The sequence below is a fragment of the Ochotona princeps genome, chromosome 3 (genome assembly GCF_030435755.1).
Source record: "Ochotona princeps isolate mOchPri1 chromosome 3, mOchPri1.hap1, whole genome shotgun sequence".
Lineage (NCBI taxonomy): Eukaryota > Metazoa > Chordata > Mammalia > Lagomorpha > Ochotonidae > Ochotona > Ochotona princeps.
This window is the reverse complement of record NC_080834.1, coordinates 38,607,495-38,622,873: the sequence shown is the minus strand read 5'-3', so window position 1 is coordinate 38,622,873 and position 15,379 is coordinate 38,607,495. Positions and strand designations below refer to the sequence as shown.

At 44.4% G+C, this 15,379-nt stretch overlaps 1 protein-coding gene and 1 pseudogene across 1 annotated transcript; both read left to right on the top strand.

The window, feature by feature from the left end:
• Nucleotides 1-2,717: 2,717 nt before the first annotated feature.
• Nucleotides 2,718-15,140, top strand: N6AMT1 (N-6 adenine-specific DNA methyltransferase 1). The gene is made up of 6 exons (XM_058661729.1): nt 2,718-2,874; nt 4,838-4,924; nt 5,923-6,013; nt 9,715-9,798; nt 13,492-13,633; nt 14,850-15,140. The coding sequence occupies exons 1-6, from the start codon at nt 2,741-2,743 to the stop codon at nt 14,954-14,956; spliced, it is 645 nt and encodes a 214-aa protein (XP_058517712.1). The 5' UTR covers nt 2,718-2,740; the 3' UTR covers nt 14,957-15,140.
• Nucleotides 7,763-8,088, top strand: LOC101517250 (small ribosomal subunit protein eS12-like; annotated as a pseudogene).
• Nucleotides 15,141-15,379: the final 239 nt, after the last annotated feature.

Here is a 15,379-nt window from a genome sequence, read left to right as displayed (position 1 = left end):
CTGATGGGCATTTTGGCTGCTTCCACAGAATGGGAGAAGATCTTTGCGCACTACATAGGTGATAGAGGACTAATCTCCAGAATATACAAAGAACTACAAAACAGCCAAAACACCAAAACAAACAAGCCACTCAAGAAATGGGCACGGGAAATGGGTAAACACTTCACAAAGGAACAAACCCAAATGGCAAATAAACATATGAAAAAATGCTCAAGTTCCCTGGCAATAAGGGAAATCCAAATTAAAACATCAATGAGGTACCACCTAATGCCAGTAAGACTGGCCCACATGAATAAAAGCACCAACAACACTTGCTGGCGAGGTTGCGGGGAAAAGGGAACCCTACTCCACTGCTGGTGGGGCTGCAGGCTGGTACAGCCTCTATGGAAATCAGTATGGAGAACATACAAACAACTCAAAATCAACATACCGTATGATGCAGCAATAGCACTCCTAGGAATATATCCAGAACACGTGTTTTATGAGAAACCAACATGCACTCCTATGTTCATAGCAGCACAATCAGTAATTGCAAAAACATGGAAGCAGCCGAAAGATCTTCTTTTGTCTCTCCTCCTCCCCATATATATAATTTTGCAATAAAAATAAATAAATAAATCTTTAAAAAAAAGAAAAACACATCCACGTATCTGTATTGTATTAGAGTGTTTCAGAGAGACAGAAGCAACAAGATTTGAACAGAGTGAAAAGGAGACTCATTTTAACAAACTGTAAAATGTGGTCCTGGAGGCTGACCAGTACTGGGCTCTGCTGAGGCATCCAGCAAGCTGGGCATCCTGGAAAAGCTGATGCTTCCTGCCCAAGCAAGGTCAGTCTTCACTCGATTCAGGTCTTAGCCGATTTGATAAAGCCCACAAACACAGAGTGCACTCTGCCGTAATGTCCACTCATTTCAATGTGAAATATCCAGAATAATGTTTGGTCAAATAGCTGGGTGATCTGGTCGAACCAAGTGAACATTTAAAATTAATCACCCCACAGCATCTATGAGGGTACTCTAAGAGGTTTCTGGAAATGTGAACTAGATTTCTTTCAAGATGTATTTATTTAATTGAAAGGCTGAGTTATGGAGATGATCTTCCATACATTGGTTCACTAACCAAATGGAAGGCCAAAGCCAGTAGGCTGGAGTTCCATTTAGGCCTCCCACATGGATGGCAGGAGCCCATGAGCTCAAGGTACCTAATTACAGTAAAATCACTATTTCCTGTTTTTAAAAATTGAACAAATACAAAAATTTTCTGTTGATACTTGCACACTATGTGGGATTAAAGGGCATGAAAAAAAATAAAAGAAGTGAAATGAGTCCAGAATTTTTATGTTTATTAAAAGATATGTCAGGCCTTGGTATAGTAAGTTAAGCCACTGGCTGCAGTGCCTAGATCCCACATGGGCGCCAGTTCAAATCCTGGCTATTGCACTTCCGATCCAGCCCCCAAAAATGCACCTGAAAAAGCTGGAGAAAATAGCTCAGGTAATGGGGCCCTTGCACTCATGTGGGAGACAAGAAAGAAACTCCTGGCTTTGGGCTGCCCCAGCTCCAGCCATACAGCTATACAGCCATACAGCTATACAGACATTTGCAGAGTGAATACACAGATACAACAGCACTCTCTCTCTTTCCTTCTCTCTGCGAAATCTGCTTTTTCACTAAAAATAAAGCTTCCCAAAAAATGGCCTCGTAACAAAAATAAATAGGGCGTGACGCGTGCCAAGATGCCATACAGGTACCAGATCATGTCCCAGCAGCCCAGCTTCCCATCCAGCTCCCTGCTTGTGGCCTGGGAAAGCAGTCGAGGATGGCCCACAGCCTTGGGACCCTGCACCAGTGTGGGAGACCTGGAGGAAGTTCCTGGCTCCTGGCTTCGAATCAGCTCAGCTCTAGCTGTTGCAGTCACTTGTGGAGGGAATCATTGGACAGAAGATCTTTCTGTCTCTCCTCCTCTCTGTATATCTGACTTTGCAATAAAAATAAAATAAATCTTTTAAAAAATGCATCTTACTAGAAAGATACACTCCTGGGCCTGGCGCAACGGCTCAACTGGCCAATCCTCCCCTCTCCAAGCACCAGCCTCCCATATGGGCACCAGCTCACGTCCCACCTGCTCCACTTCCCATCCAATTTTTTGTTTATGACCTGGGAAAGCAGCAGAGGATGGTCCAAAGGCCATTGCAGCCATTTGGGGAGTGAACTAGAAGATGAAAAACCTTTCTCTGCCTCTCCTTCTTTCTACAGATCTGCCTAACGAAAATAAAATTTTTTAATTAAAAGTATACTGATAATCCAAAATCGGTAAAGCAATTTTTGGATCATAATACAATAAAAAGTAAACAAGAAAAAATCTTCAGGCTGAAAGCTTAACGTGCAGCTCATGGTTGAAAACACACGAAAAAAATCTTGTATTTTGTAACTACATTTTTTTTTCAAATCCTTGCAAACCAGGAAATTTTCCAGTTACTATTATCACTTCAGCAAGAGGGTGCCCCACTATGCAACACTGATTCATAAAGTGAAATAAATGCTCAAAAGGCGGCAGCGAATATTAATAACTGCCAATTAGGTAATTGTCTTCAGAAATTTCGGCAGCCTCCACAGACAGACCCAGTCTCCCGAGACAGGCCACAGTCCAACCCGAGTGCCCCGTCCCCTTCGGGACCGCGCCCGAGCGCGTGCGCAGGCGCGTTCTCGGCGCATGCGCGGGAAACGCAGCGGCGGAAGATGGCGGCGCCCAGCCTCCCCACGCCTCTGCATGGGCACGTGGGCCGCGGGGCCTTTCGCGACGTGTACGAGCCCGCGGAGGACACATTCCTGCTGCTGGATGTGCTCGAGGCGGCTGCGGCCGAGCTGGCGGGGTGCGAGAAGGGCTAGGGCCCCGGCGGGAGAGGTCCTGGAGGGCGGCAGGCAGGCCTGGGGACCGCTGTGAGCCGCCGCCTCCGCGCGGCGCACTGTCTGCCTGCCAGTCTGCCGTTCGTCTGGGGACACCTTGGGAAGCGCAAACGTCCAAAGCATCGCTTCTTATTAATGTGGAGTTTTAAAATAGCTGATGAGGCGGTGTGGCATTGAGTCAGACTCCCTCTAGCAGCGGAAGGCCGCGATAGTAGAAGGTTTGGGGGGAGTGGGAGTTTGGGGGGAATCCCAGCCTATACAAATTGTACCAAAATTCAAAATAAAAAGCAGCTCCCGAGGGAAAAAAGGTCTTTGAGACACAGCAGAGTGGGAACGTATTTTTAAATCCACCCGATAGGCATACTCAGAGCGCTTACGGCGCGGCTGGGGCAGCGGAGGCCCTGAAATTTTCATTTAGTAAAAATTCAGCTACGTGCAGCTGCACCTGTAGAAACCACTCTTAGCATTTTACGGTCGCTAGAATTAGTTTGTTGAAGTGCACGCCGTAGCACTTTAATTTCGTAACATTAAAAAATTATTGTACATTTAATTTTTTAATGAGAGGCATTTGGGTCTTTGAAGATCAAAACTGAGTTTTCTCAGGATGAAACAGCCACTGGCTTTCAAAAGATTTTATTGTATTTACTTATCCTTACAATGGGTCGTGATTTGACAGGTATAAAACCTAACATGTTAATAATAAGCTAGTTTTCATTGTAAACAGTGGGGCTTTGGAATTTACCAGAGTGTGGAACATGCCATTTATACACGTACAAATTGCCTTGCAGAAAGTTCTATAAAAGGAGCCGATTCTGTTACAAGTTTGGATATTTCCAATCTCGGCTTTCTAATTACTTGTGAGACCATGAAGTTGGTTTTGTAAGAGAAGCCACCTAGTTGAAGTTCACAGAGCTTAACGGCACATTAAAGGCTTGTCAGATGTGTGGGCAGGCTCCAATGGTAGAAAACTGTATGCTTTGTGGCTGGGGAGTTTTAGAATAGTAAAGTGCTGGCAAATGCCATTAAACTGAACCTTGTAACAGGACAGTTGATGTTTTGGAGTTTAGATACAATTATAGGCAAGACAACTAAAGAGCAAAATACAAAAGATTGAAGATTTTAACACCATTCTAAGATTACACACAGGTATTTTCAGAGTTGTGCTTATAGGCTGTGGGAATACAGAATGTGCTGCTCTGTTATGCATAAAATGATGGGTCTTTTTCCTTTTGGATATGCAGATGGGTTTATTAATGCTACCTACCTGAAAATGACAACCAACCCTGTCATTTTAGGATATAAAAACTAGGATCTCCTTACGACAATGGATATCTTCCATAGTATTTCCAACTTTAGGTTAACATGATTCCATGTTTCTTATTGTTGAGATTTTTTTGGAAAGCCACCTGTTATGATATGTAACCATTTTATGAGCTTGGAATACAGTACAAATCCATTATTTTAGTGGTTTTGAATTAGGCAACAGGTGCCAACATTGCTGTTATATCATGTTAAGCCACCTTTTGCAATACCAGGATCCCATAAGAACCTAGTTTGAGGTCTGACTGCTCCATTGTGGATCCAGCTCCCTACAGCAGCACCTGGGAAAGCAGCAGGAGGTAGCCCAAGTGCCTGGGGCCCTTCCACCTGTGCTACAGACCCAAGTGGAGTTCCAAATTCCATACTTCACCTGGCTCAGCCCTGGCCATCCCAGTCATTTGGAGAGTGAACCAGTGCACAGAAACGTGCTCTTGAACTCTGCTTTTCAAACAAATATATCTTAAAACAGAATTAGGCAGCTTTAAATGAACACAGAATGGTTGTTGCAAATGTTAGTTGGGTATTTGCAAGTAAGTGATGTAAAATGATTCTGCGTGAAGTGTTTTCGTAACACTGTACTGATACCTGTTAGGTGGTTGTTTCTTTCAGTGCGGAAATATGCCTGGAAGTAGGGTCCGGCTCCGGCGTGGTGTCTGCATTCCTCGCTTCTCTCCTCGGCCCCCGGGCTCTGTATTTGTAAGTAAGTGTATCAGGTTCAGTCAGATCTTCTGAATGCCTCACGGAAATCATTTTGTAAGCACATAATACTAAGGACCTCAATTTTAAACTAGGCTTTCTTTAGACATTATAACTTTATGTTCAAAACTTTATTTCTAACATATCTTTGTGGGAGCAGTGTAATTTTAAGTCATCTCTGGAACTGTTTCAGGTAAATAATCTTACCAGAAATTTTTAGAAAAATTTTGGCGGAAGGGCCCGATGCGATAGCTTTGTGACTAAAGTCCTCGCTTTGCATGTGCAGGGATCCTAGATGGGTGTGGGTTTGTGTTCCAGTGGTACCACTTCCCATCCAGCTCCCTGCTTGTGGCCTGCGAAAGCAGCGGAGGTATGCCCCAGAGCCTTGGCACCCTGCACCCATGTGGGAGACCCAGAAGAAGCTCCTGGCTCCTGCCTTCTGATCAGCTCAGCTCCGGCCATGTGGGCACTTGGGGAGTGAAATCAGCAGATGGAAGATCTTTCTCTCTCTCCTTTACTCTATAAATCTGACTTTCCAGTAAAATTAAATGAATCTTTAAAAAATAAGTACAATTTTTGATAGAAAATTTTAAAATAGAGAAAAATAAACAGAAAAAAAAAGAAATTTAAATCACTAGTAAATTTTTACAATGTGTGGTCCTATATTTTTCATGTTTTTCATTTGTTATTGTGTCACATTTTCTGAACAAGAATTCATGTTAAATTCCAATTTACTGCTTACCTAGTCCTCCTTCATTGGACATATCATAGTTTAAAGAATTCCTTCCATTGTGGGTGCACATATATGTGAATTATTCCATTCGTGCACATAGATTATGTCAGTCTTTTTCATCAACAGCAAATCTTCATTCTTTTCATCTTTGTTAAAGCATTGTGATTTTTTTCCCCAGACCTGTCCCATTTGGAATTACTAGAACACCCCTTGAGTTGATCAGAGACAAGGCTTTTGAGAATCTACGTTCCTTCCTTTTCTGCAGGTGCACTGACATCAATCCCGAGGCCGCAGCCTGTACACTGGAAACAGCACGCTGCAACCGAGTTCATATTCAACCAATCATTACAGATTTGGTGAGCCAATAATTCTTGTCCTATAATACTCAATGTGGGATCATAACCATGGCATGGTAGACTAAGCCTCTGCCCACAGTGTTGGCATTTCATATGGGCACCAGTTCATGTCTTGGCTGCTCCGCTTCCCTTCTAGCTTCCTGTTTGTGGCAGTGGAGGATGGCCCAAGTCCTTGAGACCCTGTACCCATGAAGGAGGCCCAAAGGAAGCTCTTGGCTCCTGGCTTGCTTTGGAACAGCTCTGTACTGCCCATTGAGGCCATTTGGGGAGTGAACCACTAGATGAAAGATCTTTTTCTTTCTCTCTTCCCCTCTCTCTGTCTTTCAAATAAAGAATAAAATAAATCTTTGAAAAATAATAATAAATCTATTCCTCAGATAAGTTAAGGCCATGATGTTTTAGGTCAAAAAAGCTTTAATAATGAATTAGTTAGCTTCTGACCCCTAAATAGGATATTACATACAAAATAAATTTTTTACGGTAATCCATCTTTCCACATTTTTAGAAGAAATTTATATTGACTTGTACGCATGGTATCTTTCAATTGAAAGTAGTAGTCAACTGCTTCAAACTGTCTTAAACACTAACAATGGGTGGTTTCAGGTACAGCTGGCTCCAGGAACTCAAATGATGTTAAAAGCATCTTTCTCTCAGTTCTGAATTTGTCTATAGTCTTTTATTCACTTGATCATAACAAGTTTGCATATCTACATCTTATTTTGCAGAAGACCCTGAATGAGTGTGTTGGATCAATTTGAGTTGTGTGCTACCCCTCAATTGTGTTCTGCCAAGGAGGAATAGAATATAGAGGTGACTGACTTCTACCAGGGTCATGGCCCTACTCAGCAGCATGATCAGGATAGACCATCTCTAAACTACTCGAGTTAAGAGTAACTGGTGAGGGACTGGCATCATGGCTGAGGTTAGGCCTCTGCTTGGGATGTCTGCATTCCATATCGAGGACTGGTTCAAATCCCAGTTACTCTGCTTCTGATCCAGCTTCCTGCTGCTACTTCTGGGAAGGCAGTGGATGAAGGTGCAGGTACTTGGGTTCGTGCCAAGCGTATAAGAGATGAGAATAGAGTTTCTGGCTCCGGGTTTCAGTCTGGTGCAGCTGTCTGTCTCTTACGAGCATTTGGAATGTGAACTAGTGAATGGAAAATCTCTAGCTCTCTGTCTCTTCAGCTGTCGTTCTGTCAGATAAATAAATGGAAGAATGGCAGGTGGTCGAACTTGCCCAACAGAAGCAAATGAAGTCAGAAAAAAATGGGAAAAGTTCCAATGACAGCTGTTTTCTAAGAAGTAAACATCATGCTTTTTTGTTAAGATATTTTAGAATAAGGACTTAGGCTGTTTTAAATGTATGAGTTTTCTTACTTTAGTAATAAATATGAAATGCCTTCTTATAAGCAAAAGTCATAATAGCATACACCAGGTAGACTTAAGACAAGTCTTTCTGTCCTAGCCCTGCAACATTCTTCCCCTAATGAGCATCAATAGCCTTCCTGCTTCTTCAAGTTTTTAAATGGGTGGATATTGTGGTGCAGTAGGTTATGCCACTGCTTGCACTCCTGCATCCCATATCTGAGTGCTTGTCCCAGTCCTAGCTGCACCCCTTCCAGTCTACTTCCATCTAATGCATCCCAGCAAACATTGGCTTATACTCTTTCAAACTGCTGCTGCTGCCGAGCCGCATGGAGGTGAGGCCCGAGTGCATTCAAGATTTGGCTTCACTCATAACCCACCGCCATGGCTGAGGAAGGCATCGCTGCTGGATGTGTAACGGATGTGAGCACTGCTCTACAAGAGGTGCTCAAGACCGCTCTCATCCACAACGGCCTCACGCGTGGCCAAAGCCTTAGACGAGTGCCAAGCCCACCTCTGTGTGCTGGCATCCAACTGTGATGAGCCCATGTATGTCAAGTTGGTGGAGGCCCTGTGTGCCGAACACCAGATCAACCTCATTAAGGTTGATGACAACATGACTTGGGGAATGGGTAGGCCTCTGTAAAACTGACCGAGAGGGGAAACCCCGTAAAGGGGTTGACTGCAGTTGCGTAGTCGTTAAGGACTAAGGCGGCGTGGCCTAGCGCCTAAAGTCCTCGCCTTGAATGCCCCAGGATCCCATATGGGCGCCGGTTCTAATCCCGGCAGCTCCACTTCCCATCTAGCTCCCTGCTTGTGGCCTGGGAAAGCAGTTGAGGACGGCCCAATGCACTGGGACCCTGTACCCGCGTGGGAGACCTGGAAGAGGTTCCTGGTTCCCAGCTTCGGATCGACGCGCACCGGCCATTGTGGCTCACTTGGTAAGTGAATCATTGGACGGAAGATCTTCCTCTCTGTCTCTCCTCCTCTCTGTATATCTGACTTTGTAATAAAATAAATTAATCTTAAAAACAAACAAAAAAAGAATACTTCAAATGCAAGAAATGAATAAATAAACGTTTGGCTCATAAAAAAAAAAGAAAGAAAAAGAAACATTGGCTGATGGTTCAAAGGCCTGGGTCCCTGCCACCCAAATGGAATTCCAGGTTCCTAGCTTTAGTCTGGCCCCACCCTGGCTGCTGGAGGCATTTAGGGAGTAAGTGAGTAGATAGGATAGAATATTTGTTGAAGTGTTTAATTCAAAGGAATTCTTTCAGTAGCCATTTGCCCTAAATGTGCTTTTTTTTATTTTTTTAAGATTTATTTATTTTATTACAAAGTCAGATATACAGAGAGGAGGAGAGACAGAGAGGAAGATTTTCCGTCAGATGATTTACTCTCCAAGTGACCGCAACGACTGGTGCTGTGCTGATCCGAAGCCGGAAACCTGGAACCTCTTTCGGGTCTCCCACACAGGTGCAGGGTCCGAAAGCTTTGGGCCGTCCTCGACTGCTTTCCCAGGCCACAAGCAGGGAGCTGGATGGGAAGTGGAGCTGCCGGGATTAGAACTGGCGCCCATATGGGATCCCGGGGCGTTCAAGGCGAGGACTTTAGCTGCTAGGGCACCATGCCGGGCCCGAAATGTGCTTTTTTTAAAACAATATTTTCTTGTGTATAACGTTGTGCCCAGCAGAAACATTTTCAAAATACAAACATTTTTTAATTTCAGTATCTCTCTTTCAAGTATTTTAAACACTTTGAAATCTGATTCTGTCAGCCAATGCATTTACCAGTAATTACAGAAGTAGAAAGCAGGAAGTGTCATCCTCTAAGGTTTCCTGTTAATAAAGATACATTTCTGGCATTTCTTCTTTTTTTTTAAGATTTTATTTTTATTACAAAGTCAGATATACAGAGAGGAGGAGAGACAGACAGGAAGATCTTCCGTCCGATGATTCACTCCCCAAGTGAGCCGCAATGGGCCAGTGCTACGCCAGTCTGATACTGGGAACCAGGAACCTCTTCCAGGTCTCCCACGCGGGTGCAGGGTCCCAAGGCTTTGGGCCGTCCTCGACTGCTTTCCCAGGCCACAAGCAGGGAGCTGGATGGGACGTGGAGCTGCCGGGATTAGAACCGGCGCCCATATGGGATCCTGGGGCGTTCAAGGCGAGGACTTTAGCCACTCGGCCACGCCACCGGGCCCACATTTCTGGCATTTCATAACACATTTTTCTTGGTTATGGGAAATGTCTAAGTGAGCACATATAGCCGTGAAGTTGTGCTCAATCTATGCTAGATATGTCCTGCATATACACTCTGTTTTTGAATGTGTCCAGGTCAAAGGCTTGCTACCGAGACTGAAGGGGAAAGTTGATCTTCTCGTGTTCAATCCCCCCTATGTGGTGACTCCCCCTGAAGAGGTAAGACTGACAACAGAATTTAGTCATCAGACATTGTGGCTGATTTGTTTGTAGAAATCAAATGACATTAGTCCATGACTGCTAACAAACTGTCTGATTTTACTTGTGGTTATCCATAATGGAATTCATGGAATTTAAAACCTAAAGCCTGTTTGGCTGCTATTACTGCCAATGACAGGTTAGTCCTTGCTCTTGTGCCACAGAGGATAAGGGAACTGAATCTTAGAAACGCTCTAGGAAAGCTCTCGGAGGTTCGCCTCAAGGGTGCGTCCAGCACCAGGGATGCTGGTTCACAGTGCTCTGCTTCTGATCCGGCTCCCTGCTCATGCGCCTGGGAAAGCAGCGGCAGACAGCCCAAGTGCTGCGGTCCTGGCTGGGCACGTGGGAGACCTGGGTGAAGCTCCCCGCTCCTGGCTCTGGCCTGGACCAGATCTGGCCATTGTGGACATTTGGGGAGTGAACAAGTGTCTAAAAAGTATCTTTCTCTGTATCTCTTCTCTGTAACTCTACCTTTAAAATAAATAAATACATCTTTAAAAAAAAACAGTGACAATATTTCAGTCTAATAATCTCAGTCGTTGTGAGAAAATTTAACAAAGCCATTCAGCAATAGTGTAAAATCAGAACTCAGAAAATCTGCTTACATCCGTATTTGTGATAGTAAATGATGTGAACTTAATTGTGTAACAAGAACAGTAAATCATGGTCTGTCATTCCTGCTAACTACTGAGATTGTGGCGACACGGTGGCCCCACAGTGTCCCTCTTCTGACCCCCTTTCCTGGTCCTAGGCTCTGTGCCTCTGACTCCTCCAGCTGCTGGAACTTGTCGATGACGCAGTGCAGTGTCCATGTGCTGAGCAGTTAGTAGCGTAGGTGTACTGGAGCTTCAATAGGAAGTGAATTAAAAGTGGATGTAGTCAGAGTCAAGACCTGCACCATTGGTCTGAAAACCAAATCAAGGAAATATGAGGGTACTTCCAAAGGTTCGTGGATAAGTAGGATTTAAAGATAAATTTATGTGTAGACATTTGGCGTACTAGTTAAGATGCCTGTGTCCCCATGTGGAAGTTCCTGGGTTTGCTACTCACCTCTGGCTCCTGACGCCAGTTTCCTCAGATAGAAACCCTATGAGGCAGTGGTAATGGTTTAAGTAATTCCATTCCTGCCTTCCACATGGGGGACCTGCGTTGAGTCTCTGGCTCCCAGACTGGACCCTGGCCCAGCCCAAACAGCCATGGGCATTTGGGGTATGAACCAGATAAAGAGTTGTCCATCTGTATCTTTAAGAAAAAAATTTTTTAATTTTTGTTGGAAAGGCAGATAAGATTACAAGTTGAAGGAGAGACAGAAAACTCTTCCACTGGTTTACTCCCCAAATGGCCACAGCTGCCAGAGCTCAGCTGGTCTGATGTGAAGCCAGCAGCTTCTTCTGGGTCTCCCACGTGGGTGCAGAGTCCAAGGCTTTGGGCCGTCATCCTACTGCTTTCCCAGACCGTAAACAGAGAGGTAGATGAGAAGTGGAGCAGCTGGGACACTAACCAGCACCCCATGGGAGCTGCCACTTTCAAGCGGAGGATTTGCCATTGAGCCTTCACAACGGGCCTCCATCTATCTCTGTTTTTCTGCTATGCATCACTTTTTCATAGCACACATTTTGCATGAACGTTTTGAAAACTTTTTAGGGAAGAGGCATGAAGATCAACAGAACAAAAGTAAAGCCTAACAGACTTACAGAACCAGGAGACATACATGCAACTTTAATTATAAAGTTTGTGCTTGTAAGAAGTGGTGGCTATGCATACTAGCGTATCCAGAAACAAGACGTAAGATCCTGATGGGCCCAGCACGATAGCGTAGTGGCTAAAGTCCTCACCTTGAACGCACCGGGATTCCATATGGGCGCCGGTTCTAATCCCGGCAGCTCCACTTCCCATCCAGCTCCCTGCTTGTGGCCTGGGAAAGCAGTTGAGGATGGCCCAATGCATAAGGACCCTGCACCCACGTGGGAGACCTGGAAGAAGTTCCTGGTTCCTGGCTTTGGATTGGCGCAGCACCAGCCATTGCAGTCACTTGGGGAGTGAATCATCAGACGGAAGATCTTCCTCTCTGTCTCTCCTCCTCTCTGTACATCTGCCTTTCCAAATAATAATAAGTATATCTTAAAAAAAAAAAATCAGATCCTGTTGGCCTGTGGTCTCTGAGGATCAGGAGAGGACACAGCAGCTGGCCTGCACAGCAGGCGTACAGCAGGCCACCAGACATGACTGCTCCATCGTGCAGACTGAAGCCTGCCTTTTACGGCCTGGGAGAAGGTGGTTGGCCAGGTGATCTCATTGTAGCGGCGTGTCCAGTGTAAGTAGACAGAACTGCTGAGCTTCCCTAAGTAGTCCACCCACAGATGCCTCTACAGACCTCTGCCCACAGAGCCCCATCAGAGGGGTCCTGCTTCCTACTGGAGAGTGACAGGAGGTGGGCCTGCAGAGGGTGTCAGCGTGTACGCTGGCCGAAGACCATCTTAGCTGACTTCCTATCCAAAGAACAGGGACCACCAAAATAAGGCAGCAACACAAAGGAAGGACACAGAAGGGAAACAGTAGTGTTAAAGGACATTTCTACTCATTTCTTTAAAATATTCTTACATTGTCAGGACAGTATACGTTGGTAAGATCCATAATACTGCATTACCTTACAGATTTTGTTTTTAGAATAGAATTAGGTTGATAGAAGAACAGTACTCAAGTTTACCTTAAAAATTTTTTTTTCTCGGGCCTGGCGTGGTGGCCTAGCGGCTAAAGTCCTCCTCTTGAACACACCAGCATACCATGTGGGCACCGGTTCTAATCCCAGCAGCTCCACTTCCCATCCAGCTTCCTGCTTATGGCCTGGGAAAGCAGTTGAGGATGGCCCAAAGCCCTGGAACCCTGCACCCATGCGGGGGACCTGAAAGAAATTCCTGGCTTCTGGCTTCGGATCGTCTGTTGCAGTCACTTGGAGAGTAAATCATCTGACGGAAAATCTTCCTCTCTGTCTCTCCTCCTCTCTGTATATCTGACTTTGCAATAAAAATAAACAAATCTTTAAAAACAATTTTTTTTTTCTCGGGCCCAGTGCAATGGCTCAGTGCCTGAATCCTCTCCTTGCACACTTGGGATCCCACACAGGCACCAGTTCATATCCCAGCTGCTCCAGTTTCCATCCAGCTCCCTGCTTGTGGTCTGGGAGGGCAGTAGAGGATGGGCTAAAGCCTTGGGACCCTACACCTGTATCGGAGACCCAGAAGAAGCTCCTGGCTTCAGATCCTTTCAGCCCCAGATATTGCGGCCATCTGGGGAGTCTTTCCAATAAAAATAAATGTTTTTTTTTAAATACAGTTCATAATCTATTACTAAATGAAGGGCAAAGTTTTCTCAAAAGTTTGTAGACTTCCTCATTTACTCCTAACAGCAAAAAAAATTTTTTTTAATTACTTTCCTAATTATATAGATGGAACTATTTTTTCCATTTCACAAAACTTTACCCACAGTCACATAAACCAGGAAACGGTAGAACTCCCATTTTGCCTTGCCTCTTTGGCAGCACTACAGAGTATATACATGTCTAGGATGTTACTTGTTATCAATCAGAAAGGCCCAGCTTGTGATCTGAGTGGCGCTGGACTTGAGTCGTAGAAGACATTCTCTCATTGGCCGCAGGTGGGGAGTCATGGAATAGAGGCAGCTTGGGCCGGTGGCAGAAGTGGCCGAGAAGTCATGGACAGATTTTTTCCTGTAGCTTCAGAGCTGCTGTCACCAAGAGGATCATTCTACTTAGTTACCATCAAAGAAAATAATCCAGGTAATTCCAGCTAGTTTGTTGTTTACCAATTTGTTTCGCTAAAATCAGAAGATAATGTCGAAGACATTAATTTATGCGGGGCGTGCATAGTAATCTACCCAATCACTGACATTAACACACATGCTCAGCTTTGGTCTCATTCGTTAGCAAATACTGAAATACAAAATCCGTTATTCCTTCGAACCCTTCATCCAGTAATATTGTGAATAGTCTCTCCACCCAGTAATAGTCTTTAGTTCATCTGAAGTTTTATCATGAAAGCTGTGATAGTGTTTGGGTTTTTTAATCTTCATTTTCAGAGGACTTTGTAATTAATTGTAATCTTTCCTCTTTTCATATACATCAAGTTTGATTTCTATCCTTTAGCCCCTCAAGTCACATCATTACCAGTTTTATTTTTTAGTAATGCCATTCTTTTAGTCTTTTTAGCTGTATTTAAAGTTTTACTTTTTTAATATACCTGAAACAAACGTTACTTCTCCTTTATTCTCAGCATACAGTATCACTATTGTTTGTTCATTGCTTCATTGTCATTTTTCATCCGGAAGAAAGGACTCAGGACAGAAATGGAGGCAGGCAGCTGAAAACTGAGCACTTGCTGAAGCACCAAGTGCAAGCGCTGCCTCTGTGGAGTCCGCACCGGCCCCTCCTCGTAAGGTCCTGAGCAGTGTTCTCAGAATACAAAGTGCTTGGTCTGAATTGCAGGCAAACTCTTCATACACTTTTACTTTATCCATGTGGAATCCTTGGTGTAGATTATTTTGTCTCAGGAAGTTATAAATAGTCTGTGCTTACGGGCCTGGTGCAGTGGCCTTGCAGCTGAAGTCCTCACCTTGAACACGCCAGGATCCCATTTGGGTGCTGGTTCTAATCCTGGCAGCCCTGCTTCCCATCCAGCTCCCTGCCTGTGACCTGGGAAAGCAGTTGAGGATGGCCCAAAGCTTTGGGATCCTGAGCCTGCAAAGAGAGACCTGGAAGAAGTTCCAGGCTCCTGGCTTCGGATTGGTGCAGCTCCGGCTGTTGCGGCTCACTTGGGGAGTGAATCATCGGACGGAGGATCTTCCTCTCTGTCTCTCCTCCTCTCTGTATAACTGACTTTGCAATAAAAAGATAAATCTTTTTAAAAAATAATCTGTGCTTATAATTCTGTTAGTATTTAGTAGCTGTATACACCAACTAATTTGATTTTTCCCTTTCATTTTAATTTTCATTTCAGAAGATATTTTGAAAACTATGAAGACAAAAGGTCTCCATGGGAGCACTGCACTCTCTAGACAAGCAGGCCAGGAAGTCCTTTCAGTGCTCAGGTTCACCAGGGCGTGATAGACCTGTGTGCCCGGAACTGCTGAAAGCTGAGTGCATTCTTTTTATTCTGAAACTGAAACTATCCCTTGACTAAGAATGGATTTTAGCAGAAATTCATCACAAATAAAAAGAAGTGGGACATTCCTTTTCACCAGGCAATCAGAACTGTAGAAATGTTTATGTAAATGCAAGTAAATATGTGTATTTATAATCTGTATTTTATATATAAAAGTATTTTTATATGATGCATGAAAGGTTGTTCAACTTTATTTACTTATTTTGCAAATCTGAGACAAATAAAGCAAGAGATCTGCCTGCAGGTTCACTGCCCAGGCTGGGTCAGGACTGGGCCAGGCCTAACCGGGCCGGGAACAGCGCAGATCCCCAAGGTCTGCATTGGCGGGAAATCAGACTGGAAACAACCCCAGGACTTGTACCCAA

Bases quoted from the DNA above. Each gene is read 5' to 3' on its own strand.
- N6AMT1 (XM_058661729.1), top strand. From the start codon at position 2,741: ATGGCGGCGCCCAGCCTCCCCACGCCTCTGCATGGGCACGTGGGCCGC. The intron at 2,875-4,837 runs GTGCGAGAAGGG...TGTTTCTTTCAG, and splicing joins GCTGCGGCCGAGCTGGCGGG to TGCGGAAATATGCCTGGAAG. The intron at 13,634-14,849 runs GTAATTCCAGCT...TTTTCATTTCAG, and splicing joins CATCAAAGAAAATAATCCAG to AAGATATTTTGAAAACTATG.